This window comes from Pseudophryne corroboree, chromosome 4 (genome assembly GCF_028390025.1).
Source record: "Pseudophryne corroboree isolate aPseCor3 chromosome 4, aPseCor3.hap2, whole genome shotgun sequence".
Classification (NCBI taxonomy): Eukaryota; Metazoa; Chordata; class Amphibia; order Anura; family Myobatrachidae; genus Pseudophryne; species Pseudophryne corroboree.
In genome coordinates, this window is record NC_086447.1 from 899659847 (window position 1) to 899680235 (window position 20389).

At 45.8% G+C, this 20389-nt stretch overlaps 1 protein-coding gene across 3 annotated transcripts in view; it reads left to right on the forward strand.

The window, feature by feature from the left end:
* BABAM2 (BRISC and BRCA1 A complex member 2) overlaps positions 1-20149 on the forward strand; it is a 462713-nt gene extending 442564 nt beyond the window's left edge. For all 3 annotated transcript variants that reach the window (XM_063918901.1, XM_063918900.1, XM_063918902.1), the window contains one exon: positions 17943-20149. In XM_063918901.1, the coding sequence (XP_063774971.1) occupies positions 17943-18006 (64 nt within the window). In that variant the 3' untranslated portion in view covers positions 18007-20149. The remainder of the gene's footprint in view (positions 1-17942) is intronic.
* The last annotated feature ends 240 nt before the right edge of the window (positions 20150-20389 follow it).

Consider the following 20389-nt stretch of genomic DNA (forward strand, 5'->3'; position numbering starts at 1 on the left):
TCCCGGAATTGACGTCAGACACCCGCCCTGCAAACACTTGGACACACCTGCGTTTTTCCAACCACTCCCTGAAAACGGTCAGTTGCCACCCACAAACGCCCTCTTCCTGTCAATCTCCTTGCGATCGGCTGTGCGAATGGATTCTTCATTAAATCCATCGCTCAGCAACGAACCGCTTTGTACCCGTACGACGCACCTGCGCATTGCGGTGCATGCGCAGTAGTGACCTGATCGCTGCACTGCAAAAAACGGCAGCGTGCGATCAGGTCGGAATGACCCCCAAAGAGCAATGGGATGCCAGCAGCTCTTACAAGCTGCATTTCCTTCACTAGACTGTAATCTGTAAAGGCTCAGCTCCAGAAAAGTGCGGAGGGGATCAGTTCCTGCAGTGTCTCTCTGCATGGATGCTGCCGTAGAGCAGGGATGTAGCCTGCGCTCTGGAGGAAGACTGCATTCTAGCTTACACAGCTCTGATGCCTCGGGGCAGTTTCTGTCTGCTCAGTTCCTAAATGAGAGATGATAACACACAAGATAATGTGAGTGTATGTACAGGTATAGGATGCTGCAGCAGTGAGATTATACAGTACAGGGGGGCACTGACGGGAGAGATGTGTGCTGAGCGATCTTAACACAGTAACACAGACCGCTCAGCACACATCTCTCCCCCCGCTCAGCACAGCGCGATGTGCTGAGCGAGGGGAGGGGGGGGCGCTCACTTCACACAACGGTGAAGTGAGCAAACCGCTAGATTGAGCCTGCATGCAGCTCAATCTAGCATCGGCGATAGCGGCATCGCTATATCGCTGGGGGGCATACACACGGCAGATCCGTGCTTAAAATCTAAGCAATCTAGTCAGATTTCTTAGATTTTAAACACGGATCTCTCCGTGTGTACCCACATAATGAGTAGATTGTTATTGGCACAAAAACGGTTAACTGTTCCTTATATTCCTGTATAAACAATGGGGGTCATTCTGAGTTGATCGCTCGCTAGCAGTTTTTAGCAGCCGTGCAAACGCTATGCCGCCGCCCACTGGGGAGTGTATTTTAGCTTAGCAGAAGTGCGGGCGCATGTGCAGGCGAGTTCTGCAAAAACAGTTTGTGCAGTTTCTGAGTAGCTCTGAACCTACTCAGCGCTTGCGATCACTTCAGCCTATTCGTGTCCGGATTTGACGTAATACACCCTCCCAGCCACGCCTGCATTTTTTCAGACACGCCTGCGTTTTCCCAACCACTCCCTGAAAATGGTCAGTTGACACCCAGAAATGCCCCCTTCCTGTCAATCTTCTTGCGGCCGTCAGAACGACTGAAAACTTTGCTAGACCTGTGCTAAACAACAAATGCCTTTGTACCCGTACGTCGCATTGCGGTGCATACGCATGTGCAGAAATGCAGATTTTTAGCCTGATCGCCGCGCTGCGAACAACGGCAGCTAGCGATCAACTCGGAATGACCCCCAATGTGCATTACTCTCCATGTGTGCAGTATATTTAGCTGAAGTAGTGGGTATTTCTCCGGCTGCTGGTGAATAACAAGTCCCAGCATTCCCAGCATAGTAGAGGCTGAGTCGCACATTCCTTAAGTCTGATTTTGTTTTTTTATAGACAAAGAAAGTGAGTAAATGTGTCTGACCTTATTTTATTACGTCTTCGTCTTCTTATTGGCGCTGTTTGCTGAGTAACCTGAGGCGCAGTGTCATCTATCGCCAGCTATTGTCTGTGTTTTTGTTTGCAATTCAAAAATTAGACGTAGAGAGGCTGATTCAGATGTGGGAGCGAGGGGAAAAAAGCAAGTGCCTTTGCATCTGAACAAACCATGTTGGACAGTAAGGGATGCAAATATCTTTATTTTTTGCATGCAGGGTAAATACCGGCTGCTTTTGCATGTAGCCCACAAATGTTAGGCAGCTTTATTTTTCACTGCAGTTTAGAATTTAGATTTGAGTTTGGACATGCCCCTCCCAGGTCTAACTCTCTCTGCACATGTTACATCGGCCCCACCTGCAGTGCAGCATGGTTTTACCAAGGAGCCATTTTTTTATTTTTGCTTTGCCCCTGGCTATGAATCAGCGCCATAATGTTCCTGGTTTTCCCCCAGAAGAATCCCTGCAGAAGGACAGGATTTTTTTTCACCATCTCAGATCTGGCAGAGAATGAGCCTAGATTTATACTTGATTGGGGCACATTTTGCACCAGCTAGTTTGCGCGCTGATGAAAAGCATGGATCTAGGCGCTCGGCACTCCACGTGTGTAGTACAGACAAGTCCCTGTGTCCTGTCACTCTCATGATAAATGTGACACCTAATGGAGGCTAAACCGAGCGGTACTTTTAGGAGGAATTTGGAAAAGTGTAACTGGATGAAGGGATTGGCCCTAAAGGTGTGTTACAGTAGATTGGAGTTTCCACTATGAGCAAAGACACAAACTGGTTTTCTGGGGTCAGCACCAAGGGTAAGGAAGCTTAGATACAACAGGCAGACAGAAGCTGTTGTGCAGATAAAGGAGCAATACAGGCCTGCATTTTGTTGCATTTTGTGAATAAGCCTCACTGTGGCCTGAGTGTCACACAGGTGTATATTATCCATGTGTTTAGAGGAATTGATACTATTAAAATATATTCCTGGGCCCTATAAATGCATTTTTTCCTTTAAAAAGCCACAAAACTAAAGAGATTTTATACAATGTGCTGCGAAAGAAAATATATTACTGCTGAATCCGGCATTCTACAAACATGACAGTATCTAAGGGTAAGAACTCTTTCATCATTAATTGGTTTGTACATGGTCCGCCAGGAAATATTAGGAATGGCATTGCTTTATATTTTTACAGCCTTCTTCTGATTATCACCAAGTCCTTTATATCATCCAGGCTATAAGACACAATATTTTCCTGTCGTAGGGCCTGATTCAGTGCCGGTGGGCGTCCTATTGAGACCAGCACTGGCTGCGCCACGATTCCACCAATGTGCGCACAAAGGCGAACCATCGATCGAACAAAAGCTACACCATCAGACACTAGAGCAACCCTAGGGTTAGTCAGAATCTCCAGTGTAGACCCTGGCGCCGACACGTCCGCCACTTATAGCCATCCTCCAATCAGTGACCAGGAACGGCCTTCGAAATTGCATGGATCTTCTTACAACTCTAATCTGCTTCCCGCAGCGGTAATTATGAGGACAGATGCGCAGTGCGTCCCTGACGCATGCACTGAAGTAAAACAGGTCCAATATGTGAAGTTTAAAGTTGCATGATGACATTTACAAATCATTAAATTCAAAGTCATTTGGAGGTTACAAATTGTTTGGGCCAGACAGGTGTTGCTGCCCTGATAACCAGAGAGCAAGTGTTCTACGTACGCACCTGCTACTGGAACGATGGCACAGAATGGGTGAATGGAGGGGAGGTGGAAAAGGGGGGGCTTCAGGTTCGGTACCATGACTCCATCATGGCGCTGCCACACCCCCTGTTCCAATTCTTGCTTGTGAAATGTTGGAAGATATGACGGTACTGCCACAATGCACATTGCGCAACCGCCATACAGTGTGTTGCTGAAACAGCAGCGTCCCGCAGAGTGGTGCAACCGGTTCCACTACATCTGTCAGTTTCTGATGGAATGTTTCTTTAAGAAGAGGGATAAAAGCATTTTTTAAATGTTTTGACGTTTTTGTCTGTGGCAAATCCGAACACAATGACAACCGCGCGTGCATCTCAAAGCACCGGTAATTACCGTGTCACCGCGGCAGAGGGCAATTAAAGCAGATGCTGTGAACGGACTTCTGAAATAATGTGTTTGTCTGGAGTGGTAGAAGACGAGCGATGATTGTGTGTCGGGAATATTACTTATTTACGTTTCTTTGAATTATTTCTCTGTCTGCAGTAGTTAAAAATCAAATAAACCTCATGTGAAGACGCAGTAGTATGCGGTCAGTAAAGTAAGACAAATTACCCCTGAGTGGGCAAAAATAAAAGAGAAAAATGTCACGCACAACGTAAAACTCAATGGCAACGCTAACAGGTCAAGATTACATAGAGACGCCAACAAGGAACGCTTCCAGCTAAGATTTCTCTCCGGTACTCCTCTGTGTTAGGTTTCCCATACATCAGCAATCAGTTGGGGCAATTTGGCATTTTGCAGATTATTGTGCAAATAAAGCTGTGATGTATGGGATTCACAGATCGCAGATTCCAACCAACAATCGATTGGGATTGGAAAAGCAGGTTGTCCAACATGTTGGATTTCACAGATCAACCGGGGCTGTAGATTGCTAGTGTATGGTGCAATCATCAGATCTGCAGACCGTTTCTACTATACTGATGAGTCTTTCAAGATTGGCAGATCTGTATTTGCTGAAAATTATCTGCAAATCTCTGAAATATATCTGTAAAGGCGGGTACACACTTCCCAATTGTGGAATGTCGGCGAAGGATAACTATGGGGGTAATTCAGATCTGATCGCAGCAGAAAATTTATTAGCAGTTGGGCAAAACTATGGGGGGTAATTCAGACCTGATTGCTCGCTAGCTGTTTTTTGCAGTCCTGTGTCCGCATAGTCACCGCCCACAGGGGAGTGTATCTTAGCTGTGCAAGTGTGCAATCACATGTGCAGCCGAGCGGTGCAACTAAATTTTGTGCAGTTTCTGAGTAGCCCAGGACTTACTCAGCCACTGCGATCACTTCAGCCTGTTCAGGGCTGGAATTGACGTCAGACACCCGCCCTGCAAATGCTTGGACACGCCTGCGTTTTTCCAAACACTGCCTGAAATTGGTCAGTTGACACCCACAAACGCCTTCTTCCTGTCAATCTCCTTGCGATCGGCTGTGCGAATGGATTCTTTCGTAAAAGCCATCGCACAGCAACGATTCGCTTTGCACCCGTGTGACGCGCCTGCGCATTGCGGTGCATACGCATGCGCAGTTCTGACCTGATTGCAACGCTGCAAAAAAAGCTAGCGAATGACCCCCTATGCGCACTGCAGCTGGGGCAGATGTAACATGTGCAGAGAGAGTTAGATTTGGGTGGGTTATTTTGTTTCTGTGCAGGGTAAATACTGGCTGCTTTATTTTTACACTGCAATTTAGATTTCAGTTTGAACACACCCCACCTAAATCTAACTCTCTCTGCACATGTTACATCTGCCCCCCTGCAGTGCACATGGTTTTACCCAACTGCTAACAAATTTGCTGCTGCGATCAGATCTGAATTAGGCCCCATTTCATTGAACCATATAGTGCATACACACTGAACGTTATTGTTCAGCGATAACGTTCAGTGACGTCACCGCCACCATTCCCGAACATGCAGATCAGCCCGACATTGACGAGTTGAGCTGCATATCAGCTCAATATTGGTGATGACTGAACGACACACGGGAGTGCTCATCGATCACCAATATCACCCCCATATACATTGGGCGATTTCAGCCTAAAAATAAACGATAACGACATTTATGTCGTTATCGTTTATTTTTTAGGCTGAAATCGCCTAGTGTGTACCCCCCTTAATGTGTGACCACAGATTGGTGGACTGGGGAATCTTTAAATCTGGGAAAAATTCTCAGAATCTGCAAATTCTTTTTTTTTTTGTGATTGCTGATGTATGGGGGGCTTTACGTGACACTGTAGGTATGCAATGGTCCTCATATAGTGATTAGGTTACTCTCTTGCCGCTTTCAGACATGTGACCCGGGAATTTGCAGAGTATAGCAGCCGGCGGATCACCCGAGTTTCTGCTCCATGACCCTGGTCGAGAGCAGGGTCGTGGAAGCAGAACTTAGTCCCAGGTTGTTTCCTTCCACGCATGCAGAAATCCTGTATCGATGCTCGTTGATGTGCAAAAGCTGCATGTGTTTCTGTGCTGCAAGGGGTTTCTGTGCTGTATGCACTCACAGACCAGTCTCCATACTGACAGGTGTTTCCAGAGCAGGAGGTGCTGTAGACAGCATCAGGTGAGTTACATGTTTTCAAACAAACCACACCTAACCTGCTCCAACCTGGCTCCTTTTACATGTATCAGGTGACTTGGAGTAAAACAGTAATTATCCCAGGTTTCTGGCTCTCCTTTTCCCCTGCCCACACGCAAACGCCAGCGACCGGCACAGTGTAGGTCCTAGGCGTATATCTGATTTATGTGTAAGCCCTGGGGGGATGACGTGTGCAGTTACCTGCCTTAGTATGGGGTATTGGTGGTCATTCCGAGTTGTTCGCTCGCTAGCAGTTTTTAGCAGCCGTGCAATCGCTATGCCGCCGCCCACTGGGAGTGAATTTTAGCTTTAGAGTAGCTCAATACCTACTCAGCGCTTGCGATGACTTCAGACTGTTCAGTTCCTGTTTTGATGTCACAAACACGCCCTGCTTTGCCCAGCCACGCCTGCGTTTTTCCTGGCACGCCTGCGTTTTTTCGACCACTCCCTGAAAACGGTCAGTTGACACCCAGAAACCCCCACTTCATGTCAATCACTCTGCAGCCAGCAGTGCGACTGAAAAGTTTCGCTAGACCTTCGGTGAAACTACATCGTTCATTGTAATAGTACCACGCGCGTGCGCATTGCGACGCATGCGCAGAAGTGCCATTTTTTTTTTTGCTTCATCGCTGCACAGCGAACGAAAGCAGCTAGCGATCAAATCGGAATGACCACCATTATACTGATACATTAGAAAACTGGGTATTTCCTTACATAAGATAATACGGGTCAGATCAGAACGCGGTCACACACAGTAGTCTGTACCAGAGTGTGTAGGAAAATGTTTCTCTTTGATGTCTGACCACTAGAAGCAATTACTGACTTTTCTGCAGATTCACTGCTTTGGGGGTAGCGTTGGACAGAAAAGTTTTGTGATAGATGGGAGGCGGTCTCGGCACCGTTTTCCGCGCACGCAATGCTCTTGAAAGATCTCGGGCACTATCTGGATCTAGTGCTTATATTAATGCATTGCTGTAAGCAGATGTAGAACTCTAAACTTCTCCCAAAGTACATACACAAGTTCTGTCTCGTTCCTTCTAGTTCGAAGCCTTATAATTACAGTGCATTCCAAGTGATCTATTTTGGAAGCTGTGTTCAGCGGCAGCCTCTTAATGGGGTATTGCTTTCTCTGCCACGACACACAGGAGAATAGGATCGTTGCGTTAATTATATCTCTCTTTTTTTTTTATGTTACACTGATAGCTTTCACCCATCATCCTCTAATTTACATGACACTAATACCGGCTGTGTGTGCGCGGTCGCCCCCGCTCTGGCTTCCCAATGTTCCCAGTATAGATTGTAGATGTGAGCGTTGGCCGTAGACTAGAGAAATGTTACAGTTTATTATTTTTTTGAAACTTTTTCTATGTTCAAGTGACGGTAGAAAGTAAGTGTGGCTAGCGACGGGAGGAACAAGGAACCAACAGTGAGGGGCTCAGTATTACAGCCGAAAGCGCCACATGCACTACAGATTGTAAGAACAGTATACTCTTATAGGTCTATTCATGAAGCAGTGAAAAGAGTGGAGAAGTGAGCCTGTGGAGAAGTTGCCCATGGCAACCAATCAGCTGCTCCGTACAATTGTATAGTATGCAAATAAGAAATGTTACTTCAATGCTGATTGGTTGCCATGGGCAACTTCTTCACTGGCTCACTTCTCCACACTTTTCACTGCTTCATGAATAGACCCCTTAGTATATGAATGTACTGTAGTGGTTTTATTGGCTCTTCGGGGGTCATTCTGACCCGATCGCTGCAGTGCATATGGCAGGCAGCCGACGGCTGTCTTAGGCTAGCGATCACCTCTTCCTGATTGACAGGCAGAGGTGGGAGGGGGCGGGCCGGCGGCGTTTGTCCGTCGTATAGGGGGCGCGGTCCGGGCTACGTAGGTGTGCACGGACTGTTGGGGAGGAGGGGTGAGCCACGGCGGCTGCGTGACATTACGCGCAGCCGCTGCGACCCGGGCAGCGACGAGTAACTCCTGCCAGCGGGCAGTAGCTGCGCTGGCTGGGTGTTACTCCTACAGTGCAAAAGCATCACCGCTGTGCGATGCTTTTGTACTTCTGCAACGGGGTCGGCCCTGACATGCGGGGTGGACTAGCCCTGTGCTGGGCATCCCCCCGCATGTCAGTGTGCCTGATCGTAGCTGTGCGCTACGATCATCTCGGAATCACCCCCAATAAGTCTGAACTCATCGTTACTTGTAATTGTTGCGGATAATTCGACCAAATTAATACGCAGGGAAAATAGACCAAAATCTGAAAACATAATATTAAATTATATTTTTAAGAGATGCAGTAAGAATAATACACAGAAGTGAAGTGTTTAGGGAGCTACAGAAAGCACATATTAATAACATTTAAAAGTCTTCCTAATTTATTATTCATCCATGTAGGTCAATGTGATAGCCGTGGTACTTACTCATTACGTGGGACACAAATAGGAAAAACGGTGATGGAACAGGCTGTCGGGATACTAGTTTATAAGAAGCACTCAGGGCCGGAACGCAAGGTGACGTCACACGTGGAGTGTTCGTGTGTTACTGGGCAGTGTCTTTGATCGCACTGCACGTTCGTCCCGATTGTCTCTGTACGGAGTCGCAGTTATTATTTCAGGTGTACGTGGAGAGAAGTGTATTGAAAATGTAGTGGTTGTTCCTGGGCAGTGACTGGTGACTAGGTGGCTAGTAGCGCGGGCTAAAATGGTCTGCTTTATGGAAGTGTCACAGATGTGTAAGTGAAAGTGGCTGCGTTCATAGGGTGTAGAATGGTATGCCGGCGGCCGGGCTCCCGGCGATCAGCGTCCAGCGCCGGGAGCCCGACCGCCGGCATACCGACAGCGTGACGAGCACAAATGAGCCCCTTACGGGCTTGCTGCGCTCTCCACGCTGCGGGCACGGTGGCACGCTATTTATTCTCCCTCCAGGGGGGTCATGGACCCCCACGAGGGAGAATATCTGTCGGTATGCCGGGTGTCGGGATTCCGGCGCCGGTATACTGTGCGCCGGGATCCCGACATTCGGCAACCTGAAGACCACCCGCGTGCAAAGATGTAGGCCATAGATAGAGAAACTGCAGCTGCCGTAAGGCAGTGTAAGTTTTGATGGTGGCGCCTAGGGATGCGTAAACTTGGATTACAGCCTCAGTTCTTGCACCTTCAGCCGCGCAGATATACACAAGGGAAGTGGTTTGTAGCAGCATTTGCATAAAGCTGCAGATGGCCGACCTCCAGTAGTTGCTACTGCATGCACTCCTGAGATCCGTCTCTGGACCAGGCCCTCACTGCCTGTCAGCAGCTGCAAAGGCACCAAAGTTCTGCAAGTCATCGGTTAGATCACTATTAATATGGGGTATGATATTCACTTTAAGAAGGCCATGGAAGAGGTTTCAGTGACTGGCTACTTCATTAATAAACATTCAATTACAAAGAAAGATAAAAACTCAAATTGGTTACGCTGGAAAAAGGCGTTTTAGATGTGACCTAATTAATATGTAAAAATTGATCCAAGATTAATACAAATATTTGTCTCTTTATATCAAGTATCATGCAGAGAATCAGGAGTCACTTCCGCTAATTACTAGCTGTAAGCGTTTACTCTGCTGCGTTTGTTCTGAATGGATTTCACGCATGTGAACCTCTATAGACCTCCTCTGCGAAACCCGGACTTCTTACCATCACAGGCAGCGGGGCTCCGCGGAACGGAAGCTGGCATCAGTTCTCACAGTCGGGTGTTGATGAATATAGGTCCCCATATGGGGTACCACATCGGGGCGGCATATAGGGACCTCCTGCATTTACCTTTATGATGAAGGGTCTGTTGCATCACTCCTACAAAATTTAGGTGGAAAATAATCTATTCACCTACAATAAGGAATGATGAATAGACCCCATAGAGCAGTGTTTCCCAATTCCAGCCCTCAGGGACCCCTAACAGTGTATGTTCTATAGATCTCAGTATCACAAGTGAAGTAATTAGGTCCACTTGTGGATCTTTTTTAAAATGTGTCAGCCAGTAATGAATGCACCTGTGCACCAACTAGGATATATGGAAAACGGTTCCGGTATGAATGGTCGACCATGTTATGGTCGACAGTCATTAGGTCGACCACTGTTGGTCGACTTGACATGGTCGACATGGACACATGATCGACACATGGAAATGGTCGACACGTGAAAGGTCGACACATGAAAAGTTCGACATGAGTTTTTTAACTTTTTTTTTGTGTCGTTTTTTGCGTAATGTGACTGGGAACCCCAATTAGTGCACCGCGTACCCTCGCATGGCTCGCTTCGCTCGCCATGCTTCGGGCATGGTGCCTTCGCTCCGCTACCGCTTCGCTCGGCACAGATTACCGTTCCAATCGTAGTCCAAGTGGATCGTACAGTATGGAAAAGTTCCCCAAAAGAAAAAAAAGTTAAAAAATTCATGTCGACCTTTTCATGTGTTGACCTTTCATGTGTCGACCATTTTCATGTGTCGACCATGTGTCCATGTCGACCATGTCAATGTCGACCAATAGTGGTCGACCTAATGACTGTCGACCATAACATGGTCGACCATGTGAACGGATACCATGGAAAACATGCACTGTCAAGGGCCCTACACATTTACCGATCTGCCGCCGAGCTGCCCGACGGCGGATATTGGCGACGGGCGACCCGGCGGCGGCGGCGGGGAAGGGGGGCAGTGACGGGGGGAGTGAAGTTTCTTCACTCCCCGCGTCACACGGCTCCATAGCAGTGCATGCAAATATGGACGAGATCGTCCATATTGGCCGACATGCACAGTCGACGGGGCACCAGCGATGAACGAGCGCGGAGCCGCACATCGTTCATCGCTGGTGCCTCCACACTCAAAGATATCAACTGTATCTCGTTCATTAATGAACGAGATCGTTCATATCTTTGAGAATTATCGCCCAGTGTATAGGGCCTATTAGAAAAAAAAACTAACATTTATATATGTTCATGACTGATAATATATTAACATACTGTATGTTACGTTTAACAAATTTCACGTCATATTCCAATATTTTAAAAAGACGTCTTTAAAAGAGAGAGAAATTTATATAAGGGACACAATGTCAGCAAGGTGGCAATACCATGTGGCAAAACTCACAACGGTTATTATAATAAATATAATAGAGATATAAATAAGAATATATTTCTTGGTGACCTCAGTCCAGCACCGTCACTGTCCCGGCTGTGGAGGCAGCGTCCGCACACTTCTCTTCTAGAGATTCCTCAATAGGTTTGTTATTGTCTTTTTTTTTCTTCCTGCTGTAACTTGTCCCAAGACCTGGAAAACTTGTTTATGATTATACCTGACACCCAAAACAACCTGTTCTTGGCTGCATGACAGAAGGGTTTGCCTGTCCGAGGCAACAAACGGCTTGTTTATCACAACTGGTTTTATGGGCTGCTGGCTTGTGTTCACCTCCCAGGAATTAACCTTCAGACTGTGTTTGGGAGCCTCTCCCTCAGCTCTCTGTAATGATACTGGAGGTCAAAGCCATTGGATTTCCAGGAGCCTAAATCCGTGTGTACATGTTTGGACAATGGAAAATAACTCTTTGGTCAGGGAACAATAAGGACCTCGGACTATCTTTCAAAGGACTCCTGCTCTGCCCTACTCCTGCTGTATGTTGTGTCTGTCACCTGGACTGGTGAGCAGGACAACTTTGGAGGAGTAGCACAATAAGATTGGTTAGGTGACCACAAAGCCAATATCACATTTTGTATTTCTAATAACTGACAGTTTCATAAGGCACCACTGTTTAAGCGTGACCCACATTCTATTAATAATTAAGCTAATTATGTTGCTAGGTTACATTTCAAACCAGTATTTATTAACAGGCCTGTAATCTTCCTCCAAGAACTCACTTTTTAGTTTCTTATATGAACAGAGTTGTGCTTGGTAATTAGCACCTCTGATGGGCAGGTAAGTCGTAATACTAAACTTGACACAGACCCGTATCTTCATTTGCCAAACCAGGGACACCCTGAGGTCTTCATTTGCCAAATCAGCAATACTCTGAGGTGTCTTCATTTGCTAAACCAGGAATACTCTGAGGTCTCTTCATTTGGCAAACTAGCGATACTCTAAGGTCTCTCTATTAGCCAAACCAGGAATACTCTGAGGTCTCTCTATATGCCAAACCAGGTATACTCTGAGGTCTCTTCATTTGCCAAACCAGGTATACTCTGAGGTCTCTCTATATGCCAAACCAGGTATACTCTGAGGTCTCTCTATATGCCAAACCAGGGATACTCTGAGGCCTCTTCATTTGCCAAACCAGATATTCTCTGAGGTCTCTTTATTTGCCAAACTAGGGATACTCTGAGGTCTTTTTATTTACCAAACTAGGGATACTTTGAGGTCTCTTCATTGACTTTACCAGAAATCGTCTATAGTCTCCTCTTTGGCCTTCACGCTTGAACCACTCACCCGCCCCTGCCACTACTCACAGCATGTACAGAAGTTCTCTATACCCCAACCATAGACCTCCAACCAGAACTATTATTTACAAACATGCCGCTATAGAAATCCGGAGTACTTCTCGCTTTAACGCCGACTTACCCCACTTGGGCGCATTCTCTGATGTAACTACTCTGCACTCTTTCTCACTATACCAAACTATTTTAGTCTTAAACCCAGTGACCTCATTGCCCCATCACTTTACTCCTCCGCACCGATCCTTCTCTGTAGTTCCAGCAACCCAGCTTTCCACCCATGTCACCACCAGAATTGACATCCATCCAGATATATATACCTGCAAGCCACTACCTGATTTTATCATATCCTCCCCTTCTCCCAATCCACCCATGTCTGAGTGTGAGCTCAGTGCGCTTCTATCTTTCCCCTTACCTCTGTAAGGCAATGATGAGGACTTACTCCTCATTCTGAGCAGGTATATTTTCTTTTTTAGCCATTATGGTGTAATAAAGTCTCTATACATCATACATTATAATTATTTTTCATTCTGACCACAAACAGTGAAGGTAATTATTATTTTCATGTTGAAAGTCGAGGCCGGTGCTCTCGGTCAACCCAAATGTATAAAAAAAACTAGTGTGAAAACACAGAAACACGCTGAAGGGTGTGGTACTGCCAGATATTGGGTCTGTGCTTATTCCGTGTGGAGGTTCTGTTCCTGAAACTTTTTATATTTCTTGGAGGGCCAAGTGACAACTACCATAGGTGCAGCGGTCCATTGCTGAGGGAGGCCCTGCCTTCCTTGTCTGTCCCAAGTTTCTTTGTCCGACATTGGGCAGTACATGGGACGATTACAAATGTTGCTATGAGGCCCACAATACGCCCCTGTGGAGTGCGTAAAATGCTCTCCTCTACTGAGGCACCATGACACCCAAAGGCTGCCAGATTACAACTGCTTTAAAACTGCAATCTTTTTACAGCATGGAGATGGGCGCACAACCTTAAAAAATTTACTTGGCTGTGCAAGCCTCGGCTATAATACCATGAATGCTGCTCTCTCATTCCATAAGCCAGTACGCCTTGGATTTTTGCAAATCGAGGCACGTGCTGGACCCAAAGCTGCATGTGCACTGCGCCACGGATGATTCACGCTTTCCCATATATGTCCCAGAGCTAGATGTAGACCAGCTCTCCTGCCCCGAACTCTCTGAAGACCCGAAAACCGTCTGTTGGGTTAGGAACAGGAACCAAGGCCAACAGCCTCAGCTTACAGATATGTCCTCATACATCTAGCCTCAATACGCCATGCACAATGAGATGCCCGGCGTGGGTGAGCCGACAGTTGCCGGGCAGCTCTGCTAACGCCGGGTGTCGTTTTTTGCTGAAAATGCATCTTATTCGTTCATTCGCATCTTAAAACGCACAAGCAGACTCTGCTGTTTAAAATGCCATGCCGCGTGGCACATGCCTATATTCTTTGTGCGACTGCGGCTGTATCTTCGTACGAAATGCTACGTTACAGTGATTTCCAGGAGAACACTATGACATAACATTTCGTATGCAGATACAGCCACAGTCACACACAGAATATAGGCGGTATAGCATTTTAATCAGCAGAGTCTGATTGTGCATCTTATTCGTATAGCAATGTGAATAAGACACATTTTTGGGGGGAAAATTTACAAAAAGACGCCCGGTGTTAGTAACACGCTCACAACTAGGCATGACTAGAAGGGCTGTTTAACGGGACTGCAGCAAGGATGTAGGAGGACACATATATACCACTGTTTCAGGGATCAGCCTGTTGGCTAATCTGCCCTCCCATTTGGCTATTGTCACTCGGTATCCATATGGAAGATAAAAAGTAAATACATAGACAGTCAGTAGGTGGACACTAGACGGACGACAGGGTCAAATGGTCGATAGTTAAAAGGTCAACATGGACTTAGGTTGACCGTGTCAAAAGGTCGACAGGTTCAGAAGGGGATGGTTAGGTTAAGGCACCAGGGGGAAGGTTAGGCAATATGATGAAGGTTAGGCTTAGGGTTAAAATAACTGACGATCATTTGCATGTCGACCGTTTCACCCTGATTACCTAAGTCTATGTCGACCCTTTTACCCTAACAACCTATTGATTGTCAACCTATTAAAAGTCTATCTACTGACGATCTTCTAATCCACTGCCTTGTTGTTACTCACCAATAAGGGATCCAACAGCAGTAACTCCCAACCCCCCTCTCTCGGCTGAAAACTATAAACACCCTCATATATTCCCTGTATCTCTGGGCATCTAAAACCAGCATTTATCGAGCCACCTGCAGAGGAAGCCAGAAGAGCTGGTGTGTAATGGCCTGGCCGTACTATCCACAGAGTAATGTCCCGTGCATTGTCTGATGACTGTGGAATAGCGTGCAGGAAAACGTTTCGTCATCTTACAGCCAGCAGCTGAGCAGGAAGCTGGAAGGAGATGGAACAGCAGCACAATGTACCTGGTGATATTGTTAGGAGAGCTTGGTTCCGCAGCAGGCTGCTGCAAAGCTTATGCTGGTCTCATCTGTTGCTGTGTGCTCATAGAGCTTTAAACCAGAAGCTGCGCAGGAACACAGATAGAAGTGAGTCTTCAATCAGTGACCCCAAGAGGCAATGGATACTAGGGAATGGGCCCCTATAATTCATATAAGGGTTCAGATCGCCGTAAGCTAAATATGCAACACTGAAGTTAGTCACTGACTCTCTGATCTACAAGTCCAGAGTAAGATGGGGATGAGATGTGGTTCCGTTGCTCACACATAATTGAATTGCTCCCTTATCTTATTACAATGGTCATAAGACTGTGTTTGTGTTTGCTTCCGTAGATGTTTTCTGTTTTGGAAACAAGTGTTTTTTTTATTGGTTTATTGCATTCATCTATAAAATGATTGTGAGAGTCCGTCCGTATACAAAGGTAATAGTTAGGGTTTTCTGTTTGTTGCCATAGAAGATATATCAATATCTAACTTTCAGGCGTGCGATTTCATAGAGAGTCGTCGTTTTATTGTATCTCAGTAACTGCCTGAACCACAAGTCACAGAACGGCGTGCATAACACCGTGAAAGAAGGGTATAGCAGTAAATATTAGCTTTGAATGTCACCGTTCTCACTCCCTCCAGCTCAGCGGCCATTTTACAGTGGTGAGCGATAAACCTGTTCCTGGGGCTGCACCAGAGGAACGGAAAGCACGCAGCGAATTGTTTCAGCGCCGTTCCGCTTCCTGTGTTTAGTTATTTCAGTAGTCTAGTAGCTGGGAGCTGTTTGTAGGTGACTGGGACCCTCGTTGCTGCATCTTCATCACCCTCAGGCAGTGGTTCCCATACTGTGTGCCGTGGCACCCTGGTGTGCCGCGAGGCTCTTGCAGCGGTGCCTCGGGTTGGTGGTCCAAGACCAAATCAAATTATTTATGGTGAAAGTGATAGGCAAAAGCAGTGCTGGTGTCTGCCAAACATAAAACATGTAGACAAACAGAAGCACTACTGTACACCATCACATAATAACTGCCCCTACGGATGACAGGCAGGCACAATATACTTAATATTTTTTTCAGAATTTATCAATAAAATTCTTTTGGCCTAGCGGTGCCGTGATAAAAATGCTGGGCGCCGTGATTTAAGAAAGTTTGCTACCCTAAGGTGTAACACAAAGGTGAGTGAGGCTGTAGGGTGCCTGGCCTCACCAGTAAGACTGATGAAGTGTTTGGTGTGTAACACGTCTGTGCACGTGCGTAATCCAGGTGTCTCAATAAATCATATCCTAAAACTCTAGCACCCCCACAAAGACTCCGCCGTATGGCCATTGCATCCATGTGGTTCTCTGTGACATCAGACTTCGCTGCGTAACGATAGACCTGTGACACCGGAACGCAGCATTTCCACTGCAGATTTCCAGCTCTGCGCAGAAAGACGTCTGAAGTTGCAGACATTCACCGCACATTTTTAGAGGTTTCATTTGTGCGCAAATGAAATAATTTACAGAGGCAATTTAAAGGCAGTAATTACAGCCAAGGAATTCTCTTTAACCTGAGCAGCAGACAGGCGAGAAAATGTCTCTTTTAAGGTGTATTAAGGAGCATTTACTATGCGTAATCCTGTCATTACAAGATGAAAATGCTTGTCCCATAAATATAACACTCCTTGTTACTGTGACACTCAGCTGTCTTAACCCTGACTAGCATTTGAAGAGGTGTTTTCTCTCTGCTTGTCAGGTTCTCTGCATTTATTAATTAGTTAATTCATTCATTTATTTATTGACCGTTTCTTTTATAGCGCAGCAAATTCCGTTGCGCTTTACAATTGGAGTCAATGATATAACAAAACTGGGTAATAAACAGTCATAGAGGTAGGAAGGCCCTGCTCGCAAGCTTACAATCTATAGGGAAATAGGCACGGATACACAAGGAAAGGAACTATTGCATATTTGTCCACTGGATTGCAAAGGTTCTAGGTGGGTTGCATGATATCACATCACAGCAATGATGAACCATGGTCAGAAAGAAGGGAAAGTGAAGAAAGAGAAAATATGTGGAGCATATGTGCGGACTGTACTGTGGGGATATAATCGGATAGAAAAGCTTATGAAGGTTGAGTGAGCGGTTCTGGAATGTGATAAGCTAGCCTGAAGAGGTGAGTTTTCAGGGAAGGTTTGAAGGATTGGAGACCAGGGGAGAGTCTTATTGTGCGTGGTAGGGAAATCCACAGAGTGGGTGCAGCCCGAAGAAAGTCCTGCAATCGTGCATGAGAGCAAGTAATGAGTGTGGATGGGAGATGTAGATCTTGTGAAGAGCGGAGAGGTCGGGTTGGGAGATATTTTGAGATGAGCGAAGAGATGTACGTTGGTGTAGTATGGTTAATGGCCTTATGTGTGAGTAAAAGTATTTTATATTGAATATGGTAGAATACCAATGGAGGGACTGACAGAGCGGATCTGCAGACGATGAACGTCTAGCAAGGAAGATTGCATAAGGTGCAGGGGATCTACGTGGCATTTGGCTGTCCACTGAACTGGTGCACTTGGGACCAATCTGGTCTACACTCAGAGGATTGTTCCTCAGTGATAATACCACATAACGGGAAGCTTCTGCGACCTCGCATTGTGGTTTGGCAATAGCTGTACACACAGTAGAGTGCCATTATAAGTCCGTTACCTCTTCACGGGGAACAGTATTCCATTATAACAACGCATTATAACAATCACTACATGCACCTCTCACTGAAAATGTACACAATTCAGGCTGGCCAATGGATCAGACCCAATTGCTTGGCAGGCAAGTCTAGGAAATTGGTATGCAACTTTATAACCTGGGTCCAGGCCCTCCTAAGACTCTGGGCCCCATAGCAGTGGCTCCCCTTGCACGCACCAGTTACGCCAGTTTGCGCGGTTAATCGGTGGTTTGCAAACACACAAGCGAGATGTTTAAACAGGGAGGCCGGCTGGTAGAGTCTGATGGATTAATAAATATATTATATGTATTCCATCTGCACAACTGATTAATCAGCCAATGTTTATGTCTTTCAGGATTTATTTCAGAGGTTTTGTGCCCCAGTTCCAGGAGGCTGCATTCGCTAATGGGAAGCTGTAGGTCGGGAGCTTAGTCCTGTATTACACAGACTCGTTCTGGATGGTCTACAGCTCACATGGACTGCACTATAAGTAAAATGGACTGTCTTATAGCTCCCTCTATGAATTGCCCCCTTCTCCTATCGTGCATCCCAAATATCACAGCCCCCAACCTCACCGTAATCCCTACCCCTGGTCTCCTAAACCTTCCTGAGGCTCCATATGAAATATAATGAATTTAGCCACTAACAAAAGGGTTAATATACCCAAATAATTTTTAAGCATTTTTAATTTTCAGTAAACATGAAATTTAAGCCGTACAAACCATGTTTCATCAAGGACATTATTTATCTGCTAAATTCTATTTATTAGGAAAGTCTTTCTTCTATCCAGTCGGACAAAATGAAATATTAATCAAAATCGATAGGTGTTCTAGTGTTATGTTGCCTGATAATATACATAACCGTTAAAGGAGGTAGCCTGCTCCGGCGTACTATAAGTCAGCCGTGACCTTCGCCGGATTCCTTAATGTCACCAGAAGAGTCAGGGCTGGAATCGGCAGTCTTTCATCTCTTATGTAATAATGCTGCGTTATCATCACACAATAGCGGAGCAGCTACGTGGCAAAAATTCTTTATGTTCTTCTCAACATCTCAACTGCCAGCCTTTGGTACGTATTTTAGGGGTTAATGTACCAAGCAGAGAAAAGAGTTGGAGAAGTGGACCAATGGACAACCAATCATCATTGAGGTATCATTTATCCACTTTTCCATTCTCTTCACTGCTTCATGCATCAACCCCATAGTGCTGGCCAATCTGTACAAATTTAATGACGGGCAGCATTTTCATTGGAGCATTATTTACTATTGGGAAGATGTATCAAACCTTCTAAAGGAGTAATTGGTCGCTACGGGCAATTTTTCCTTTTTCTTTCCAGAAGATTTGATACCTGTCCCCCATTTATATGAAATTTAGTGATCTATTGCGATCCAACCGCAAAAATTACTAAAAGGATGCGGGCGCATGCGCAGAAAATGCGAACGCTTCTGCCTGTCCGGCAGAGGCATTCGCAGGGTGAATGCGTCAACGCTGTGTTACCTAGACGGATTGTTGCAGGGGCGCAGCTTCAATACGGTGGCAGGGCAGCTGCGTGACGTCACACAGCCGCTGCGATCAGAAAAATGTCAGCAAGCCACCTGCGGGCACAGCCAGTTAGCGCCGGCAGGAGGCTACCCCATTCTTTGCGATAAAGTATAGAGAGATAAAGTTCCAACTAATCAGCTCCCAACTGCCATGTTACTGGATGTGTTTGAAAAATGACAGTTAGGAGCTGATTGGCTGGTACGTTATCTCTGTCCACTCCATCTCGCTCCAAGGCTTAGTACATAGAGCCCATAATTGGAAATGCTATCTACAATAGATGTAGATACGGGGACGGTAAGATACAAGCCTGACCATTACTTGTTATTCCCGGAAAGTAGAAACATTTTACCGACCTTTGCTTACTAACGGACGTAAAATGTGTTCTACTTATACTCTACTTAATATTACGTTTACTGTGACATCATCTCTCGTAGCGGTGAGTGGTTTTCCGCCCTAGGAAGGTCACTTCGCAGTCTTCCTATCAGCTATCATGACAGAGACACCTGTGTTCAAGCAGGTGCACCCTTACACCCCTACTTGTGAAAAAGGAGTCCGAACCACTATTACTGTACATATGAGGTTGTGTGACTTGTGATTCACATCGATCAGTGTCTGCTACAAATAAAACATGAATTCTGATGATGGCGCTATTGCTGGGCTGTTGGCACATACAGTAAGTGTTATTTCCCTCTGTACACAGACAGCTTACAGTTGTCAGAGCAGGGCGTGCTGATGTGTATAAGGTCCCTCTTATCTGTACGTCTGTCTTACCCCATGTTCTGCGGTAGAACCTACAGAGCAATAAAGTCTACTATGAATTTGATACTTTGATGTTTCCCGTAAATAACTGCAAATTATGTTTATCTTCCGAAATGTGCTTGAAATTCTTGGGAATTGGTGACGATGGCAGTGTAGCTACTCATCTTAATTAAAGGGACATGATTATGGTGGGGGGTTTGTACGTGGTCTGTGCTTTAAGGAATATGTCAGATGCCTGGTGCAACAATAAAGTATAAATGCAATGGGGTTTCCTTCTCGACTTTATTGATTTGGAGTCGGTGTGTGTAGGTCTGTGAATTGTTTATCACGCGACGGACAGCGATCTTGCTGCAGGATTTTAAACGGCAATTTAAAAAAAAGCTTTAAATGCCGCAACAAAAATCGATGACTGATGGACACTTTGGGCAATAGGAACTTATTACATTCCAGCTGATATGTATCCGGTCAATATAAACAATACACAGTATGTGTATGGAAGTATC